This window comes from Taudactylus pleione, unplaced genomic scaffold (assembly GCF_031769625.1).
Source record: "Taudactylus pleione unplaced genomic scaffold, aTauple2 ptg000190l, whole genome shotgun sequence".
In the NCBI taxonomy this organism is placed as follows: domain Eukaryota; kingdom Metazoa; phylum Chordata; class Amphibia; order Anura; family Myobatrachidae; genus Taudactylus; species Taudactylus pleione.
This window is the reverse complement of record NW_028284592.1, coordinates 826,096-845,899: the sequence shown is the minus strand read 5'-3', so window position 1 is coordinate 845,899 and position 19,804 is coordinate 826,096. Positions and strand designations below refer to the sequence as shown.

The following is a 19,804-nucleotide window of genomic DNA, read 5'->3' as shown; positions in this document are numbered from 1 at the left end:
ATATATATATATATATATATATATATATATTTATATATATATATATATATATATATATATATACATACATATACATATATATATATATACATACACACACATATATATGTATATACATACACACACACATTGTGTGTCTATATATATATATATATATATATATATATATATTTATTTATTTCGATAGATATCGCAGAGCCTCTGATTTGGAATGGCAACCATCGATGGTCTGTAAACCACCGATGGTCTGACTAAAACCAAGTTGCATGCCATTGATGATGGCCATCGATGTTACACCATCGATGGCAAACCCTCAATCGATGTTTCTGAAACATCAGCAGTTGTGGTCTACACAGATTTCCTCGACCAATCGCTAAACAATTGATGGCTGAACCATCGATGGTACAGTCGTCAATGGCCATCACTGCAGTATAACATACAAATTGCTATTTTTATGGTATACTGTCTTTTAAAAAAATATTTTTTTTAATATAAAATAGTGATGGATAAGTTTAAAATTATGTTCTTGACCTAATTCAATCATAAAAGAAACCGACAATTTTGGAGCGGTTTTTGGAAAAAGAATTAGTCAGTTAAGTGGTTAAGAAGTCACAGCATAATAATAGAAAAAAACATTTGGTTTAAAGTAGCCAACCCTGGATTCTATGCAACTGATATGTACCTTGGATCTTTATTAAAAATGTGCTCATCTACTAGAACTTGCTGACTTGCATACTAGTCATAGAGGTGTAATATCAAATGTAGTATGGTACCTTTACCCACTACCCATGTTGTCTCATATGTGCAGGAATTAGAGGGACCATATGGTGGTGGTGATTTTCCTTAAAAATTTGAAATTTCTTTTTCGTTTATATGAAAAAAAATATATATATATATATACACATACACACATTCAGAAAAATAGAATGACAACACATTTTAAAATAAAAAAAATTTTGAGCATGGCTTGCACGTAAAAGAGGCAACACATACACATAAAATTAAACAAAAAGCCACTGTGGGGAAGGAGCACAAGATAAAATATAATGTCTACTTCAACAAAGCAACATGCTCACCAACATTTTCATGGCACAGTCTTTAATTTAAAAAAAAAAAACAACGTAATACAAGATCATTTATGATTAAGATTCAAGTATAAATAGCAAATTGCCAAACAAATGAATAAAATATACTGACAGATGGGAAAACAGTAGCATCTAATGGGATAAAACTCAGATTAGACATATTAAGCAATATTCAAGACAACCAATTCCATTAATAGATTTCTCAGCAAACTGAGAATACAGGAAATTTGATTAAATAAATTAATTATTTGTTCATTTAGGCCTTTTCTACTGCTGAATCTTTTGCTAAATTATTCTGCATTTGAAGCCAACCTCACCAACAAAAGCGTACTGCAAAGCCTTGGGTGGAGGGAATTAGGCAATACTAGTGTTGCTAGGGATACTGTATGTTCAGAATCCCGACAGCGGGGAATCTGGCGTTCAGAATCCTGACACTTATTAGAATACCGACACCAGCATCCCCACCGCCAGGATCCCGATGGTAAGTAGCGGGGTTGGGGGAGGGTTAGGTGCTAGAGCCGTCAGTATTGTAACCTGGTCAGGATGCCGTCGGGATTCTGACCACAGAATCCCGAGCGCTGGCATCCCGTACCCATCCCTGCTGCAATGCAGAATTCCTGCTAGGCTGTCTTTAATTTTACTAGAACATTATCATCAATGCACGATATTAGCTGCCTTTCAAAACAGAATTGGACGTATAACATTGATGTGAGGTATCCTGAAAACAGTATGAATAACATTACAAGAGACATGATCATTAAGACCCCATTAATGTTGTCTGTAAACAGTGATTTCCAGTGTGAAAATATTAAAACTCCATAGGTAAATATTCCTCTTTGTTCAAGGTTTGTATAGTCCAAAATACACAGGATACCCTCTTTAATATTTACTTATTTTCTATGACACTAGAAAAAGTTCAGTGCAGTCTCATCATTAGATCACCCATATCCCTAAGCATGAATCAACAACAGAACAACTAACTACCATGGTCCATTCCTTTTTACATTAGACGAGAGTCCATGCAGATGCGTTTCCCATAATCCCTGTAGATGATCACAGTGGTTATATCATATGCACATACTGTGCTATGTAAGACATCAATAGACATACTGCTCGTATGTGCTGACCCAGCTGGATGGGAAACTCCAATCCGGGAATCTTTGCTGTAAAGACTGAAGCTCAGGGGAAACCTGATTTTGCCCAAAGAAATAGTGCGATGCTGCAGCAACTGTGACCATTCCATCAGGATATCCATCCAAACCCTGAAAAAGAATATACATATGCAATTAGCTAGAAAGAAAAAAATAAAAGTCTAAAAATACATAGTTACTGAAATTATCTTATAAAGACACTCAGTGTGGATTTCCCTGGCCACTTTTATGTTACTGGATTCCACACGACCGATCCCAGTTCACATTATGATATATCATAGTGCCCACAAATCACATTCTATTATGCCATGTTGTACAGTTCCCTTTTCACTGAAGCCTACAACAACGCCTCCTAACTCTCCAAATGTTGCATCCCACTGCTCTGCTCCCCAGGCCCACTCTGTGGACCTTATTCAGAGGCGGCTCCCTCGTGCGCATGCGTGAGACCCGCTACGACCGACAGCGCTGGTCGTAGCGGGTCTCTTTTCAAAGGGGGCGAGCTGTCAATGTTGATTGACAGCTCGCCCCGTTTGGAAGGCGGGCCAGGGGGGTGGCAGCCCAAACGGAGGTGTTCCCATGGGAACGCCTGCCGTTTGGGGGAGGCCCCACTGACACTAGTGATGTCAGTGGAGAGCTTCCGGCTCTGACAGAGCCAGAAGCTCTCCGGGGCTTACGACAAGTGAGACCCTACCCTAGGGTCTTGTCGTAAGCCCCGATGGTCGAGATGGTCTCTGACCATCGCGACCATCACCCGAGCGGTCGTTAGAGCTGTGGGTGTTAACCCACAGCCTAACGACCGCAACAGAGGCGGGCGGTCAGGATGAAAGCGGCTGCCCAGTTTCTGAGCGACCGCTTGCATCCTCCGACTGCCTCTGAATGAGGCCCTGTGTCTCCTAGTAAAATAAGCTCTTGCTAGGAGGGCCCTTTCTTCCCATGTTTTAAATTATTTAAACCCTGAACACATTATTTTAAGAAATACTAATAAAAGATTTGTAAAATTTTAACCATGGTCATTGTTATTATTGGATATATGTGCGTAAGACCCCAATAGTGAAAAACACCGAACACTCTATGTCTCATTTTTTACATTGTGCCCTTTGGCTTCAGCCTAGTCAGCCTTATGAATAATACAGCCCTGCCAAGAGGCTGTTGATACATTGATCAACACACAATTTCAACATCATGCATACGCTACATTACATTACAGTGACTTAACCAAAGCAAGCCCTGGAATATATGTGCACTAATGTTGGGATTTTTGTGGTTTAACATTAATTGAACAACCACATGAAAGGCTCCACCACTTACCTTAACTTCAATCCAGAATTTCCATACTGGAGCTTGTAGGCCATGGGAATAATATATAAAATAGTCTCCATTGTTGCTAGGGACCGGTATCCCATCACCCAAGGACCAGCTAGACAGCACTGACATGTCATGTGGGCGCATGAATATTGTCATGTGACTGGGCCCTATTAGGAAACAAGAATTATTGTGTGCACCAAGTACAGTGTTTAACAAGACATGGCTTAAGTGAAGCAATCAAAACTAAATTTCTAAAAAGGTCTTTAAAACAAAAAATAATAAAAAGTCAGTTGTTGCCATTTTTTTATTACTTATTCCCATAGTAACCAAAAAGCAACTTTATTCTCACATAACACACCCTCGGCCTATTCTCTGCTCTCTGTATAGCAGTAGGTTATTTATAAAAGGTTATCTAAATTTACAAAAATTATGCTTGGAAAATATGATTAAAGTAGACTAATGGCACGATTCTATTCAACGCGATGTAAAATAGCTCCGGGAGTGAGCTCCCAGAGCCATTCAATACACCGCACTGCCAAGTCCGACTAATGATTTCTTCCCTCATCCCTCTGGGGATGAGAGAAGAAATCCGACAAAAGTCCCGGCGCAAGGCTGTTTTCTGCCCTTCGCGCCTGGAAAACAGACTCGCACCGGGAAGTTAGGTCGGGGAACGCCCGTTATCGCGCCTAAACACCCTGTTTAAGGCGCGAGAACGAGCCTTCCCCGACCTAACATCTTGATGAATTGAATAGCTCCGGGAGCTATCTCCCGGCGCTATTTACATACAAAGTAAATTAAAAAAAGGGATACTGGCACAGTGAATTAGTATTACCAATTATGAAGTATGACTAGACATCAGTACAACAACTTTATCCCCTTCACTATAAGTTATATCTTGCTTGGCGTGTTATGAGCAAATGTGTTTTCATTTGGTTTAGTTATCATAAATGCTTATTAATACCAATATATTGTATTATACCGGTACTTTGTTTTTTTTTATCTAATTATTACTTGCCTACATGGAAAATGTACTCCTGTTACTAACCTTTAACTTCAAAGTTCAGGCGTGTAGCACCCCAGGGCATCATTTCCCTGGATACTAGTTTAAAATCCACATGCTCCGAAACAGGAGGTGGAGGGGCAGGGAGATACCAGTTCTTTCTATTGATGGAAAATAAAATAAGCAAATTTACATACTAAATAAAAAACTCACATCATACAGCAATAAGTTCTCAACCTCTGTAATAACCTGGTGCCGCTGGTTCCATGTCACTACAGGTTACTGAATCACCCTGGCATTAGGATCAGGAGGTATTACATTTTACAAGATAGAAGGATCAGAATTAGATGGAGATCCATGGAGGTCACCTGTGGCCCTCTTAAGCAGGTACAGTATAGTTACCCTCAGGGAAAGGTCTTTTACACGAAGCAAAAAGCTTAGGATATTTTCACAGATCATTCCCATCTACAGCCACATTAACATAGTCACACTACTGCTGGAGTGTGCGGGCACAGAGTATTTTCAGCTGCCTGTAGCATTTAGTTCCTCTCACTTTGGAACCAAAAGGAGCCGTGATGACCTTTATACTGACCACAGGGCAACAGGCAGGAATACCTACTCACTTGAGACAGATGTGGGAGGAACTGACACCTACCTAAGTGCTGCAATTACACAGCGTTAGACTTTAGGTCAGCTCCAGATCCAACACTCTGAACTTACCAGTAAGAATGTCGATGTCACCTTTATATTCAAATGCAGGACGCAACATACACACACAATTAATTACAATAAGTATATACTATGCATATTGGGTTTTTCCATTAAAAAATAGATGTTAAGACTATCTATAATAGTGTTCCCACTAGGCTATTTTAGCGGAGTGCCGCCCTGCCCGATTTTGAAGTGGCAAAATGCACCCTGCTTTTATAGCGGCGCCCCGCTAAACAGCCTGCCCTGTGCCTTCCCCACCCACGGGCCCCACAGGTGTAAAAAGTTGAGGTTTACGAATTCCGCCAGGTGAATAGATGCCATGCGCATGGCATCTATTCACAGTGAGGGGAGAGAGCTTGTGGGAAGCCCAGCACCTCCGTAAGTGCTGGGCACGCCCCCAAGTGTGATGAATTTGGGACGTGTCACAAAGGCATGCCCCCGGACAGCCACAACCCCTTTTCAGGAGAACGCCCGCAGAGCATCCCTGCCCTGCCCGCGGTCTAGCGGAAACACTATCAGTACCCATAGTTGTAGTGTATAGTTTGGACAGGTTGTACCCCTGTAAATATCTGTGTCTCTTCACCATGACTATATACAGATGTGTCCTCGTACATCTAGGCTAAGCCAAGCAGTGAGACTTGCATGGCATGAGTGAGCCACCAGGTCCAGTGCTATTCTGCTAGCGTTTGGCGGCATTCTTTGTCGCATTGCGATGTGACTAGGAAGCACCATCAGACTGTGCTGAATAATTTGATGTGTGACACTTGTTTGCTGGTGCTTCCTAGTCGCATGTATTCTTGGCACATAAAAAAAAAAAAAAAAAAGAAACCCGGCGTTAGCAGAGTTTCACAGGACCTGGCGCATCGAGAGGGGCTTTTTAGCGCAACTACAGCAAAGATGTATAAGGACACATCTGTAGAAGATATACATACATTTACACACATGCACTATAGACTACTACCAGCTGTTCTTTATTTGAGATTTAGTATTTTCATAAAATAGTTAAGGAGTGAGACCATGAATAAAAACATGTGCTCAATTTTTTAACACACATTTAATAGGGAGAAGACACTTTCCAATACAAACCTTAATCCATTAATCCATCTACAACTGCTTTTAATTTCACTACTTCAAAGCCTTCCAGCTCTCATCCTAACCTGCTGCGCACATGATTCTTCCTCACTGTCTACCCTATCTGTGTCACCCCTGTCTGTCTCCCCCCTCCCCTCCCCTATAGAATGTAAGCTATCACGAGCAGGGCCCTCTTCCCTTATGTGCTTTTCCTTCCCTCACTCATACGATCATCTACTCCAAACTCTCCACAAGGGCACTTAACACTTGGTTGCTGACAACTGTACTGTAAGTCGCTGTTTTACTTGTTTTCTCATTTGTTAATGTACTATTTGAGGCGCTGCGGAACCCTTGTGGCGCCATGTAAATAAAGGATAATAATAATAATAATATTTATATATTAACATTTGCATAAACTAAAAATAGATGTATAGGAAAAAAAAAAAGCTATAGGTCACAAATATTACACATAAGCAGATGACAATCTAGTGAATGTCTAGAATTGCAGACAGCACTGTGGTTCTGTAAATAGTGTCAAGCAAAACTGAAGCACTGACCTGAGCATAAAATGAACAGGCAAAAACCATGGGAATCCGCAGAATGGACCATCATCACATGGGGCTCTGACACTGTCATTTAATTCAGGTATATGAGGGGTGACGTGTAATAATCCACTGTAATCAAAGCAATTTACCCATATCCCAGAATCTCTCTTTACCACCTCTCCATTCAAGTCGTGTAAAGTTCGTGTTGTGTGCTGAAAAATATTACAGGTTATCATTTTACAGGTTATACTATATTCTTATTGCACATGGTCCAAGGAAAAAAAGAAGACTATTGGTTTCCTCATCTTCAACAATACAAAAGTAAAATTACCTGCAGGAAGACCCTCTTTGGCTTGGGGTTTTCCATACTAGCACTGTAAGGGAAAAACAGACCACTGCATACAAGGATGAATGTCACACCAGACACAATAGCCAACCAGATCATTAGCGTTTTGGTGCTCTTCACAAGATAAATAAACTTTATCTAAAAAAAACAAAAGGTTGTGAGAACAAAGGATTTAATACTACACTTTGCAAAGTGAATTCAACTTTCATAAATTAATTTCACAATTACTTAAAACACCTTGCACTTTAGTTTTTGTAATTGGCGTAATCTAAAAAGCCCAAATCTGCCCTATAACAGCAGCCCATGTAACCCAGGAAAAGCCCAAGCGCTACTCTGCATAGGGCTGGTGGGTTCTGATGGTAAAGGGATATACTAATGGGACTACTCCCTGATTTTCTGTGACCCCATTTTCCACAAAAACAATAGACTTGCTATGACCAGTATGGATCGTTTCCCACTATTATGAGGACCAGTGGTCTCTCAGGTATGGTGAGAACTGTCAGGCTATATGACTATGGGGATTTAGGGGTTGGCTGAAGGGGCATGGTGCTCCTTCACCCAAACGCCTGGAGGGGGTTGTACATCTAATTTGTAGATGTACAGATCTTTCCTATTCATGTGAGTGGTAAATTAATTTAAATTAATTGTAATTAATGGACCACATAAATAAATAACAAAAGCTGCAAAGTATGATGTGAGTGTGGATTGCAGAATAAGTTACTTATTTAGGCTGCCTTTTCTTATAGCCTATGGTAGGACAAACCAAACATGCAGTGTTTATGAAAGCAGAGGTTGCGTTGCTATTGGAAATTCCAGGACTACTCTTTGGTTCACTATATAGACAGTTTACAATAGCTTCAGCAGAAAGCCAAGACTATTGCAGAATTAGTACTTACAAAATAAGACATCAGCATAACCGTACATACAACGAGAAATCCGGCCATCACAAGATCTGGGGGTATTTCAGTTCCACTGCGGCCAAATATAGGAGTGAACATCTCAAACACAGCCCACACATGATACATGGTATGCATATAAGGGAAGAATAATCCCAGGAGATATATTGCAAGGTATTTATAGGCTGAACCTATGGACATGAAAATAGGAGTAAGAAAAGAAAAGTAGAGTCCATGGTGACAAATATAGGTAAGAAGGGGACATTTCACTATTACTAGAACATCTGGGCACAGAGCTACAAATACGTTGATCCTAAAACAATTGTATGCTGAGGACTGGACTACGGAACATGTAAAAATGGGAATTTGGAGAAGGCCCTCCTTTTGCAAAGCTAAAACTATGAGCTTGCTAGGGAGAATAAGCCTATGGGGGTCTAATTGTCAATAAATATTTCCGCGAAAAATAAGAGATATGGTAAGAACTTACCCTTGCTATCTCTATTTCTACGAAGTCCATAGGGTTCCACAGGATACCTTGAGGTATTGGTGATTACGTCAGGCATCGGGCACCACAGAGTTCATTTTCAGCCTCCCAGGATGCACCCTCTCCTATACCCCGCCCCCTAGCCAAGGCAATCAGTTTCGTAACAAGCCATAGGCCGGAGGAGGAGAAGAGAGAGAGACAGACAGAGAGAGACAGAGACAGAGAGAGAGAGACAGAGAGAGACAGAGAGAGAGAGAGAGAGAGAGACAGAGAGAGAGAGAGACAGAGACAGAGAGAGAGAGAGACAGAGAGAGAGAGAGACAGAGAGAGATACAGAGAGAGAGAGATACAGAGAGAGAGAGGTCTGCAACACATAAGAATCACATTCTCACCAGAAGGAGACGGAAAAACCGGTGACCAGATCAAAGCCCATCTGCGGTACAGGTGCGACAGGGCGGGAGTCCTGTGGAACCCTATGGACTTCGTAGAAATAGAGAGATAACAAGGGTAAGTTCTTACCATATCTCTTATTTTCTACATCAGGGTCCAAAGGGTATCCACAGGATACCTTGAGGATGTCCCAAAGCAGTATCCTTTAAGGGTGGGGACGCTCCTGTGCTGGATGGAGAATCAGCCGCACGAAGGAGGCATCCTGAGAGGCGAAGGTATCAAGTGTATAATACCTCACAAAAGGTATGGACAGAAGACCACGTGGCTGCCCTGCATAGCTGAACTGCAGAGGCACCACGGCGAGCTGCCCATTAAGGACCCACAGACCCAGTAGAGTGAGCTTTAAGAGGATGGTACAGACAGGTCCTCATGAATGTAAGCCTCAGAAATCGCCATGTGAATCCATCCTGCCAAAGTTTGCTTAGTGGCAGGCCAATCCTTCTTATGGAAACCATAGAGGACAAACAGAGAGTCCAATTTCCTAAATGACCTGGTACGGTCAACATAAATCCTAAGAGCCCGTACCACATCCAAGGAGGCCTCACCAGCAGATAGGTCTGGGGAATTAAAGGCCGGTACTATAATTTTCTCATTGATGTGGAAACTAGATACCACCTTAGTTAGGAACCCATTGCGAGTGCGCAGCACTGCCCTGTCCCTATGAAAAATTAGGAATGGGGGGGCGACATGAAAGAGCCCCCAAATCTGACACTCTTCTGGCCGAGGCAATGGCCAGAAGAAACAGTCTTAGCTGTGAGCCATTTTAAAACCACTGAGCCCAGTGGTTCAAATGGCGGTCCTTGGAGAGCCCTAAGGACCACAGCCAAGTCCCAAGGAGCCACAGGTGGAACAAAGGGAGGCTGTATGCGAAGTACACCTTGCATAAAAGTGTGAACATCAGGAAGTTTAGCAAACCTACGCTGAAACCACACTGAGAGGGCGGAAACCTGCACCGTCAGTGAAGCAAGGCGAAGACCGTGATCTAATCCTGCTTGTAGGAAAGCCAAAATCCTGGATATCCTAAAAACCTCAGGATCATAGCCTCTAGGTCGACACCATTCAAAGAAAGTATGCCACACACTGTGGTTAATTCTTGCAGAAGCTGGCTTCCGAGCTCTGAGCATGGTGTTAACAACAGAGCTGGAAGAACCTCTGGGCCTCAAGAGGGCAGTCTCAACAGCCATGCCATCAAAGACAGACAGCCCAGGTCCGGGTGATGGCAAGGACCTTGAGACAAGAGGTCCGGACGTAGAGGCAACCGCATCGGAGCATCTATGGATAGGCTCCTGAGATCTGAGCACCAGTGCCGTCTGGGAAACGTTGGAGCCACCAGCAGGAGCGTGCCGCCTTCTTGATTGAATTTGGAAATCACTCTAGGAAGAAGGGAGAATGGAGGGAAGAGGAACGCAAACTGGAAAGTCCACCGGACCGACAGAGCGTCTACCAGAAGTGCCTCTGCGTCTCGCGTTCTTGACCCGTACACAGGAAGCTTGTTGTTGTGTCGGGAGGCCATGAGGTCCATCTCTGGTAGGCCCCACTTGTTCACCAGTAGCTGAAACACCTCTTGGTGAAGAGACCACTCTCCTGGATGCACGTCTTCATGGCTGAGGATCTCTGCTTCCCAGTTGAGGACTCCTGGTATGAACACTGTCGAGATGGCAGGGAGATTGCCTTCCGCCCACACTAGAATGCGGGACACCTCTGTCAGGGCCACCTGACTGCGGGTTCCTCCTTGGCGGTTTATGTAAGCCACCATGGTGGCGTTGTCCGACTGCACCTGCATGGGCTTTCCGTGGAGGACATGTCTTGCTTGTTGGAGGTCTTTGAATACTGCCCTGGAAGAAGTGTGGACCCGACACTGCTCCCCAACCTCGGAGACCGGCGTCCATCGTCAGAAGGACTCACTTTGCAATCTAAAAGGGGTGCCCCCTGTTAAGGTGAGTAGTCTGCAGCCACCAGGCTAATGACAGACGTACCTCCGGTGACAGCACCATTGTCTGTGTCCTTATCTGGTGGGGCATCCTATTCCATCTAGATAGGATCAACTTCTGCTGAGGTCTGGAGTGAAACTGGGCAAACTCCACCATGTCGAACATCGACACCATGGATCCCAGTAACCTCATTGCTGAGTGAATAGACACCCGGCGACTCTGCAGGCAACTGCGTATTTTTGCCTGTAATGCAGAGATCTTTTCCTCCATCACAAAGATCCTCTGATGTTGAGAGTCCAACAGGTCTCAAAGATGGAGCATCCTCTGTGATGGCACCAGGGATGACTTCTTCCAGTTTATCAGCCAACCATGAGCCTGCAACACAGAGCCTGTCAATTGCAGATGGCGCTGAAGGATCTCTGGAGACCGTGCCAACAGTAGGTGGTCGTCCAGAGAAGACAACAAGCGGACCCCCTGCATCCGCAGGTGGGCTGCCATGACTTTGGTTTGGCCACAGAGCCTCGAGTGTTTACCAAAAGGGCAGTGCCTGAAATTGGAAGTGTTGGTCTCCTAGTGCAAACCTGAGGAAACGCTGATGTGCTGGAACAATGGGGATATGCAGGTAAGCATCCTGAATATCTAGCGACACCATAAAATCCCCAGGCTCCATCGCCAAAATGATGGAACGCAGGGTCTCCATCCTGAACCGAGGAACCCTCAAGAATTTGTTGAGTGATTTGAGGTTGAGGATGGGCCTGTAAGACCCATTGGGTTTCTGTACCAGAAAAAGATTGGAGTAATACCCCGATCCTCTCTGGGACAACGGGACCGGCACTATAACTCCAGCCTGGAGCATAGAGTGGAGTACCTTTCTGAACTCCCGGGCCTTGTCTTGGTCTGACTGAAGGCCAGTGGTGAAAAACCAGCTGGGAGGCCTCCGCCGGAATGCGAGGGCGTACCCCTGAGAGACCACTTCTGTTACCCAAGGGTCCACTGTTGTGAGACACCAGCACTGGGCGAACTGAAGAAGCCGGCCTCCCACTTTGGGGTCCCCCAAGGGGAGGCCCGTCCAGTCAGGCTGAAGGCTTATCGTCAGACTTGGGAGTAGAACGTCTTGTACTCCAGGCCTGCTTCTTTAGCTTGGCAGATTTCTTGGCCCCTGCCTACCTAGGAAAGGACTGCACTTTGGACTTACCCTTGGCCCTATAGGGCCGAAAGGACGAAGTACCAGACCCTGATGGGATTGTTGCCGATGGCAGACACGCAGACTTAGCTGCTGCCAGAGTGGCCACAATCTTGTCCAGATCAGGGTCAAACAGGACCTGTCCATTAAAGGGCAAGCAATCCCTTTTTGGAATCTGCGTCCGCTTTCCAAGAGCGCAACAATAGGGTGCAGCGAGCCGCCACTGCTGTTGAGGAGATTCTGGAAGTGAGGAGCCCTATATCAAATGCTGCCTCATATTAATGTACGTAGCCGAATCTCTGAGGTTACCCACTAACTCCACCTGCTCAGGTGATGAGTCAGCATCTAGAGACATCTCCAAGCTATCAGCCCAGTGTTCCATAGCTCTGGCTACACAGCACACGGCCATTGCCGGTCTGGGTGCACCCCCCGCAAGGGAATAAATGGATTTTAGGCATATTTCAACCTTGCGATCCGTAACATCCTTTAAGGAGGACATGGAGGGGCATGGGCAATGTAGCACTCCTCACCAGGCGTGTGACATGAGAATCCACCTGTGGAGGGTTCCCCCATTTGGAAAAATAATTATCCGCAAAGGGGTATGCAAAGGCAAAAAGTTTCTGAGGTTGGCACCGCTTACCCGGATTTTTCCACGCCTCCTCTAAATGATCCACTAATTGACCAGATAGAGGAAATACAGTGGTATCACCTTTAATATCCTTAAAGGCATATTTGGATACGGCCACGGGGGGATAGTCATCCTCAATAACCAAGGCCGCACGGACTGCCTGTATAAGGCCTGATTATATATATATATATATATATATATATATATATATATATATATATATATATATATATATATATATATATATATATATATATATATAGTGACACAGTTAGGTTAGGGGGGTCCTCTCCTGGGTAGAGGACTCCTTCCTTACACACACACACACAGCAGCAGGGAAGCAGCACACCAGTCTGGATGCAAGTACAAGCTGGTCGGCACCAGTCTTTATTGTACAATGACAGAAATATAAAAGAAAACAAATATAAATCCTAGCCCTGTCGGGGCACTAACTTCACAGGTAGTTCCCTCACTACCAGAACCTGGCAGGGCCTAATGCCCTCGCCAGCAACAAATGCACAGCACAGTACTCACAAATAGGTTTTTCAAGTGTCTCTGAGCAAACTCCCTGCCTGCTCTCCCAGGTGAGACCCTCAGCCCTAAACACACTAGGCTTATATTGGCCACTCTCAGATGGAAAACTAACAAGCCTGTTACCAGGCTGCGAGAACCAAAACCTGGAGTGGCCGTGGGTGGAGCCCTCCCTCTCCTCTCACCCACAACCCCCAGGTCCCAAACCGGCTTTTCAAAAAGCCGAAACTCAAGCCTGCTACACTGCAGACTTTCTCCTGGGGGTTTAAAACACAAAAAAGACAGGAATCTGGGACAAATGTACCTGCCACAGACCACTTTACCAGTGATCCTACCACAAATATATATATATATATATATATATATATATATATATATATATATATATATATATATATATATATATATATATATATATATATATATATATTAGACTTAGACTCCATCTACTTAGTACGGGAGGGGGGTCCTGGTCTGAAAAGTAAAAAATCTCTCCGCCATCAGACATCATGTCATCCTCACCATAATGAGCCGTCTGAGACACTAAAGGCCGCTTAGCAGGCCTCAATGATGACTCCCCCTGCAAAACATCCGTTAGGGGCTGTATTGGACAGTGAATTCACCCACGCAGGCTCTTGCGAGACCTGGGGGGACGAAAGTGGGAGACACTGGGGTACCATCAGCTGCCTGGGGAACCCCTGCATGGAAGATGACACTGTTGACTGCTGTGATAACCCCATTTGGGGAAACGCAGGGGGGCATCGCCAGCTGGCCCACAAGGGTTGTAAGTGCCTTAGCAAAACAAGCCCAGGGCGGTTCCTGTACTGGCGCACTGACAGAAATCGGGCATGACAGTAAATCCTCCGCTATTGGTACATTACATGTGGTACACTTTAGCTGAAGAGAAAAATCATGTTCACTTCCAGACATGGTGAGTAACAGAGCTGTATGTGACTCCCTTCACAGACAAATATTTTTTACTGTGAGGCAATGAACACCCTGCAAGACCACACCGCAAGGGCTTTAGCAGAAAAATGGCTGACAGTTTCAGAAGTGAAAGTACAGACAGACAGCGCTAACATTAAGTCACATACAATGCAGAAAACAAGCCCTGTACTCTTCAACTACTCAGACAGAGCCTGGTAGGAAACAGCGATGCATACTCTGACCTTATTAGGAGGAGAGGTATGTGGGGGGACCCAGACCAATAAGCCACCTTCAATCATCCAGCAGCGTTTGTCACTTCCTAATGAAAGAAAATGGCCGCCAAGGAGCAGAGAGGAGGTGGGCCCAGGGAGGAGCGCTGACATAGCCTGCCAAACCGCTATGGAGAGGCACTGTGCAGCGGGGGGGAGGCGCTGGCTGTGAACAGGGAAGGCGCGCTCCCCTTGCATGCATTTAACCCCAGGGACCCTGGAGCCTGTCCGCTCTGCTGCAGCCCGCTGTCCCTGGGGTCTGTGGAAGCGCAGGTTAGTACCTGGCTCCACTCGCAGCCAGTCCCCAGGGAGCCCACTGCCTGGGGACTCAGGACTGTATTCCAGCGGCCACCTCCGCGGTACCAGCCGCTTTCCTGTCCCCTTGGATCCGGCCACAGTCCGGGATCACCGCTAGCCGTGACCCCAGACCCCACCAGCATCCCCGGATCAGTACCAGCGTTCTGGTCCGGCGGGGTGAAGAAGGATCGACAGCATGGACGTCTGTACAGACTGTCCATGTTGTACTGCTCTAGTGTGCAGCCACAGCTGCCTCTAAAAATCTTCAGAGGCTATTAACAGCCCCACTCTGTAGAAGGTGATCCGACTCCTGGCCGGGCACCGATGAAACTGATTGCCTTGGCTAGGGGGATGGGTATAGGAGAGGGACCCCAGTGCATCCTGGGAGGCTGAAGATTTACTCTATGGTGCCCGATGCCTGACGTCATCACCAATACCCCAAGGTATCCTGTGGATACCCTATGGACCCTGATGTAGAAACACCCATTTTCAAGGGTTACCTGCAGATATTTAGTATCCCCCAGATGTATTATGAAGGGATCGCAGCAGATTGCTGCAGTCCCTCTATTTTCGCCAGCACCACAACCCCCATGGGTTTCTAGGAAGCAATGCTGCCAGATTTACAAAGCTCCGGAATACGAATCATTCGGGAACTTGGTCCCTTGGTCTGAAGATGGTATAAGACGATGTAACCTATTGGCTATACATCGCAAACACTACCGGCTATGGCAGTAATACATGCATGGTAAGCAGACCGCACATGTGCAGGATCCCCGGGAGCCGGAGCCCCATGTCCCTGCATGTACTTTTTCATAAATCCGGGCGAAATGATCGCATCTTGCAATGCGTTCATGGGCGCTAATATTGTGCCCAGATCGCATTGCAAATGCGATCATAAATAAATAGTCCCCTATATGTATAGCCATACACTGATATTTCTGACACACGTCCCAACATTGCCAATCAAATATAAGCAAATTAAAGACTGTGGCTATTTAACATTTTTAGTACATCTGCTAGTCAACCCGATTTGGATTTAAGTACAACTGTGGCTTGCAAAAAGCTGCGTTGTTTTAATGAACATGATCTAGAAAACAAAATGGAATTTTAAATGGACATGTACCTAGCACTTTCTGCACCCTATGTATGGAGAGATGGATCGCAGGCTTGCAAACACGTTATGTGCAGTGGGTGTGTAGCAATTGAGCGTTATTTAGTGGCGCAGCAGCCCAAGACTGCTTCGGTATGCTTATACTTGCAGAACTACAAGCACCAGCATCCCATGACTGTCAGATACTGCAGACATATTTACAATAGCTTGAGTTCCATGTATTTTATGGTGTGAAATTGAAAGAAAAAAAAAAAAAAAAAACACAACACAGATTAGGCTGAATTTGCAGCTGTAACTTTACGTTCAGGTCATAGACTTGTTTCAGTCTCTGAATGAGGCCGTTTAGTGTTTTCTCTTCTGATGACACAAATACCTGCACTGTCATGCATGCTGGAATTTCACTTGTTTGCATTTTGTATCTTTATCTAAGTGTACATTAGCTAATATGTTTTCCAAGTACAAAGGCCAGATAAAACATTGTGTGTTTATTTAGGCACATTCATGGCTTTACAAGTTGATGTAGACAGATAGACAAATTAAGTTACTTTTATAGAAATTTAAAAAAAAAAAAATGTAAAAGTATTTTTGTATTGACAAACACACAACAATAGTCAGGTTGCACTCTTTAGCAGATGTTCCGATTTTGGTCAGAGCATATAGTAAAATAATTGTCATTTCCAGCTCTAGTCTCTGATTAAATTATTGTTCAGTATTACAGCCCCAGTGATAAGTGAATGCATTGAGTTTGGTACCTTGATGCACAGCTTCTCGTTCCACAAACAACTTAGTGATTAATGGAAAGATCACCCACATGGCTAAGAAATAAGCAGAGCAGAGACCCTTCTGTGTTAGGAGAACCATTGGAATGCCCCAAGATAATAAGGAGACATCGAAGAATAGATCTCCCAGATACTGACTACTTGCTTTCTGGAATAAGAGAAAAATAGAGAGAAACATTTTAAAATTAAAACTAATTAAAAATGCCTAACATCATCCAGCCTCTAGCAATGTAAAATAGGCACATACTATGATACACTTCCTTGAGAGCTGTAATCCAAGAGTCATTTTAGATCTCAATACTATACTGCGTAATGCAACTTGTATATAAAGTACTATATATGCTTTAAGAATTGCCTCTTAAAGCTTAAACACACAATGTGGGAAAACATTGACTTTACCAACACAAACAAAACCAGACGATGGATAACTGCTTGGACAACAGTGCATAGGAGGGAGAGATCAAAAAATTTCTTCTGATCTAAAATAGGATTTGTGATTATTTTTATTGTTTCAAGTTCATTGATGACAACAGGGCAACTAGAGAATTTCTAGCAGCCTTTAGGAGTTCAACCATTGGCCTCCTGGGAATACAAAAAGGTTTCCTCCATTAGCCCTTCCATAAACCAGTTATGCTGCCAACTGATCAGTAAGAGAGACATACAACCTATGCAATATACAGTGCCTTGCAAAAGTATTCACCCCCATTGGCTTTTTACCTTTTTTGTTACATTAAAAAAATAAAATAAATTACAGGTTGTAATCTGAATTTTATGTGATGGATCTGCACAAAATAATCTAATTTGGCGAAGTGAAATAAGAAAAATATATATAAAAAAAGAATCTTTTATAAATAACATTCTGAAAATTGGCATGTGCATATGTAACCACCCCCTTTGCTATGAAGCCCCTCAAAAGTTCTGGTGCAACCAATTACCTTCAGAAGTCACATAACACTGCACAAAAATGAAAATGTTTCCGATGTGAAATTAGTTACTTCTAATTGATTTCAGCATGCAAAGAATTAATATGACATTTAAAACTCTCAGTTAGCTCTGAGTTCCGAGATATAGCCCATTTATGATGATGTAGGGGTATTCCTAGTGAAGTGGGCAGAATGGAGAGAATCTTACCAGCAATCTGCGTTCCACGCAGAGGGGACGGGGCCTAATGATTAAATTAAATGATTCAGTTATTGGTCCCCTCCCCTATTCAAATATATGCAATTCACGGGATTACCCACACAAGATAACTGTGGTGCATTGAGTGACAAGCATAGGGCACGATTCTATTCAACGCGATGTAAATAGCGCCGGAAGATAGTTCCCAGAGCTATTCAATTCATCGCGATGTTAGGTCGGGGAAGGCTCGTTCTCGCGCCTTAAACAGGGTGTTTAGGCGCGATAACGGGCATTTCCCGACCTAACTTCCTGGCGCGAGGCTGTTTTCCAGGCGCGAGGGGCAGAAAACAGCCTCGCGCCGGGACTTTTGTCAGATTTCTTCTCTCATCCCCGGAGGAATGAGAGAAGAAATCATTAGTCGGACTTGGCAGCGCGGTGTATTGAATAGCTCCGGGAGCTAACTCCCGAAGCTATTTACATCGCGCTGAATAGAATCGTGCCCATAGTGAGCGATTCCACCAAGACATTTCAGCAATGGAACAAAGATATCAGGGTAGGTGAATCACTACTGTTAGACAGTGACAAGAGATGCCCCAGAAGAGGAGTACAAGCGACAAGCAAAGAGAAAGCACCCCCATGAATAGGCCACTATATTAGATAGTACTTTCATATGCTGTATGTTTGTTTCATTTTGTGTTCTTATTTATTTTCTATCAATCACAAATAAGTGGTTTTAATTCAATCAAGAAAATATCAATTATTTTAAAATAGCTTTTCACTATGACTATATTACTAATGTACATACAGTATAGTGCAAGTAGTGTAGCTCAAAAATAGAGCTAGTAAAAACATTCTGAAATCATTTTAGTTTTTCTTGACCTCAAATTAGTAATGTATGACTATTTTTAGAAATGAAACAAATTAAAAAGTATTAATTTGTTGTACAGTGTAATTAGTGAAATGAAGTCCACCTGTGTGAAATCTAAGTGTCAGATGATCTGTCAGTATAAATAAACACACCTTTTCTGAAAGGCCCCAGAGGCTGCAACACCACTAAGCAAGAGGCATCACACCATGAAGACCAAGGAGCTCTCCAAACAAATCAGGGACCAAGTTGTTGAGAAGGACAATTTTGGGTTGGGTTTAAAAAAAAAAAAAAAATATCCAAATCTTTGAAGATCCCCCGGACCACCACCAAATCCATCATCCATCAAATGGAAAGAACATGGTACCACAACAAACCTGCCAAGAGAGGAACCCCACCAAAACTCAGACCGGGCAAGGAGGGCATTATTCAAAGAGGCAGTACAGAGACCAAAAGTAACCCTGAAGGAGCTGCAGAGTTCCACAGCAGAGACTGGTGTATCTGTGCATGTGACCACAAAAAGCCGTACACTCTATAGAGCTGGGCTTTATGGAAGAATGGGCAGAAAAAAAGCCATTAGTTAGTGATAAAAATAAGAAGACACGACATGAGTTTGCCAAAAGGCATGTTGGCGACTCCCCATATGTATGGAGGAAGGTGCTCTGGTTAGATGAGAGTAAAATTTAACTTTTCGGCCACCAAGGAAAACGCTATGTCTAGCGCAAACCCAACACATCCCATCACCCCAAGATCACCATCCCCACAGTGAAACATGGTGGTGGCAGCATCATGCTGTGGGATGTTTTTCAGCAGCAGGGACTGGGAAACTGATTTGAGCCGAGGGAAAGATGGTTGGTGCTAAATACATATTTTTGAGCAAAACCTGTTTCAGTCTGCCTGTGATTTGAGACTGGGATGGAGGGTTCACCTTCCAGCAGGACAATAATATGAGATATGGTAAGAACTTACCCTTGTTATCTCTATTTCTACGAAGTCCATAGGGTTCCACAGGATACCTTGGGGTATAGGTGTGACGTCAGTCGCAGGGCACCAAAGAGTTAAGCTTTCAGCCTCCCAGGATGCACTAGGTCCCCCTCCTATACCCCGCCCCCGGGCCAAG

The 19,804-nt window shown here is 43.9% G+C and overlaps 1 protein-coding gene across 2 annotated transcripts in view; it reads right to left on the bottom strand.

Moving 5' to 3' along the window:
* Positions 1–1,082: 1,082 nt before the first annotated feature.
* The window catches only part of ERMP1 (endoplasmic reticulum metallopeptidase 1), a 71,238-nt gene continuing 52,516 nt past the window's right edge, over positions 1,083–19,804 (bottom strand). For both annotated transcript variants that reach the window (XM_088476625.1, XM_088476624.1), the window contains exons 9-15: positions 16,674–16,848; positions 8,111–8,301; positions 7,200–7,352; positions 6,881–7,080; positions 4,587–4,702; positions 3,545–3,708; positions 1,083–2,347 (exon numbers count right to left, since the gene is read on the bottom strand). In XM_088476625.1, coding sequence (XP_088332751.1) covers positions 2,183–2,347; positions 3,545–3,708; positions 4,587–4,702; positions 6,881–7,080; positions 7,200–7,352; positions 8,111–8,301; positions 16,674–16,848 — 1,164 coding nt within the window. In that variant the 3' untranslated portion in view covers positions 1,083–2,182. The remainder of the gene's footprint in view (positions 2,348–3,544; positions 3,709–4,586; positions 4,703–6,880; positions 7,081–7,199; positions 7,353–8,110; positions 8,302–16,673; positions 16,849–19,804) is intronic.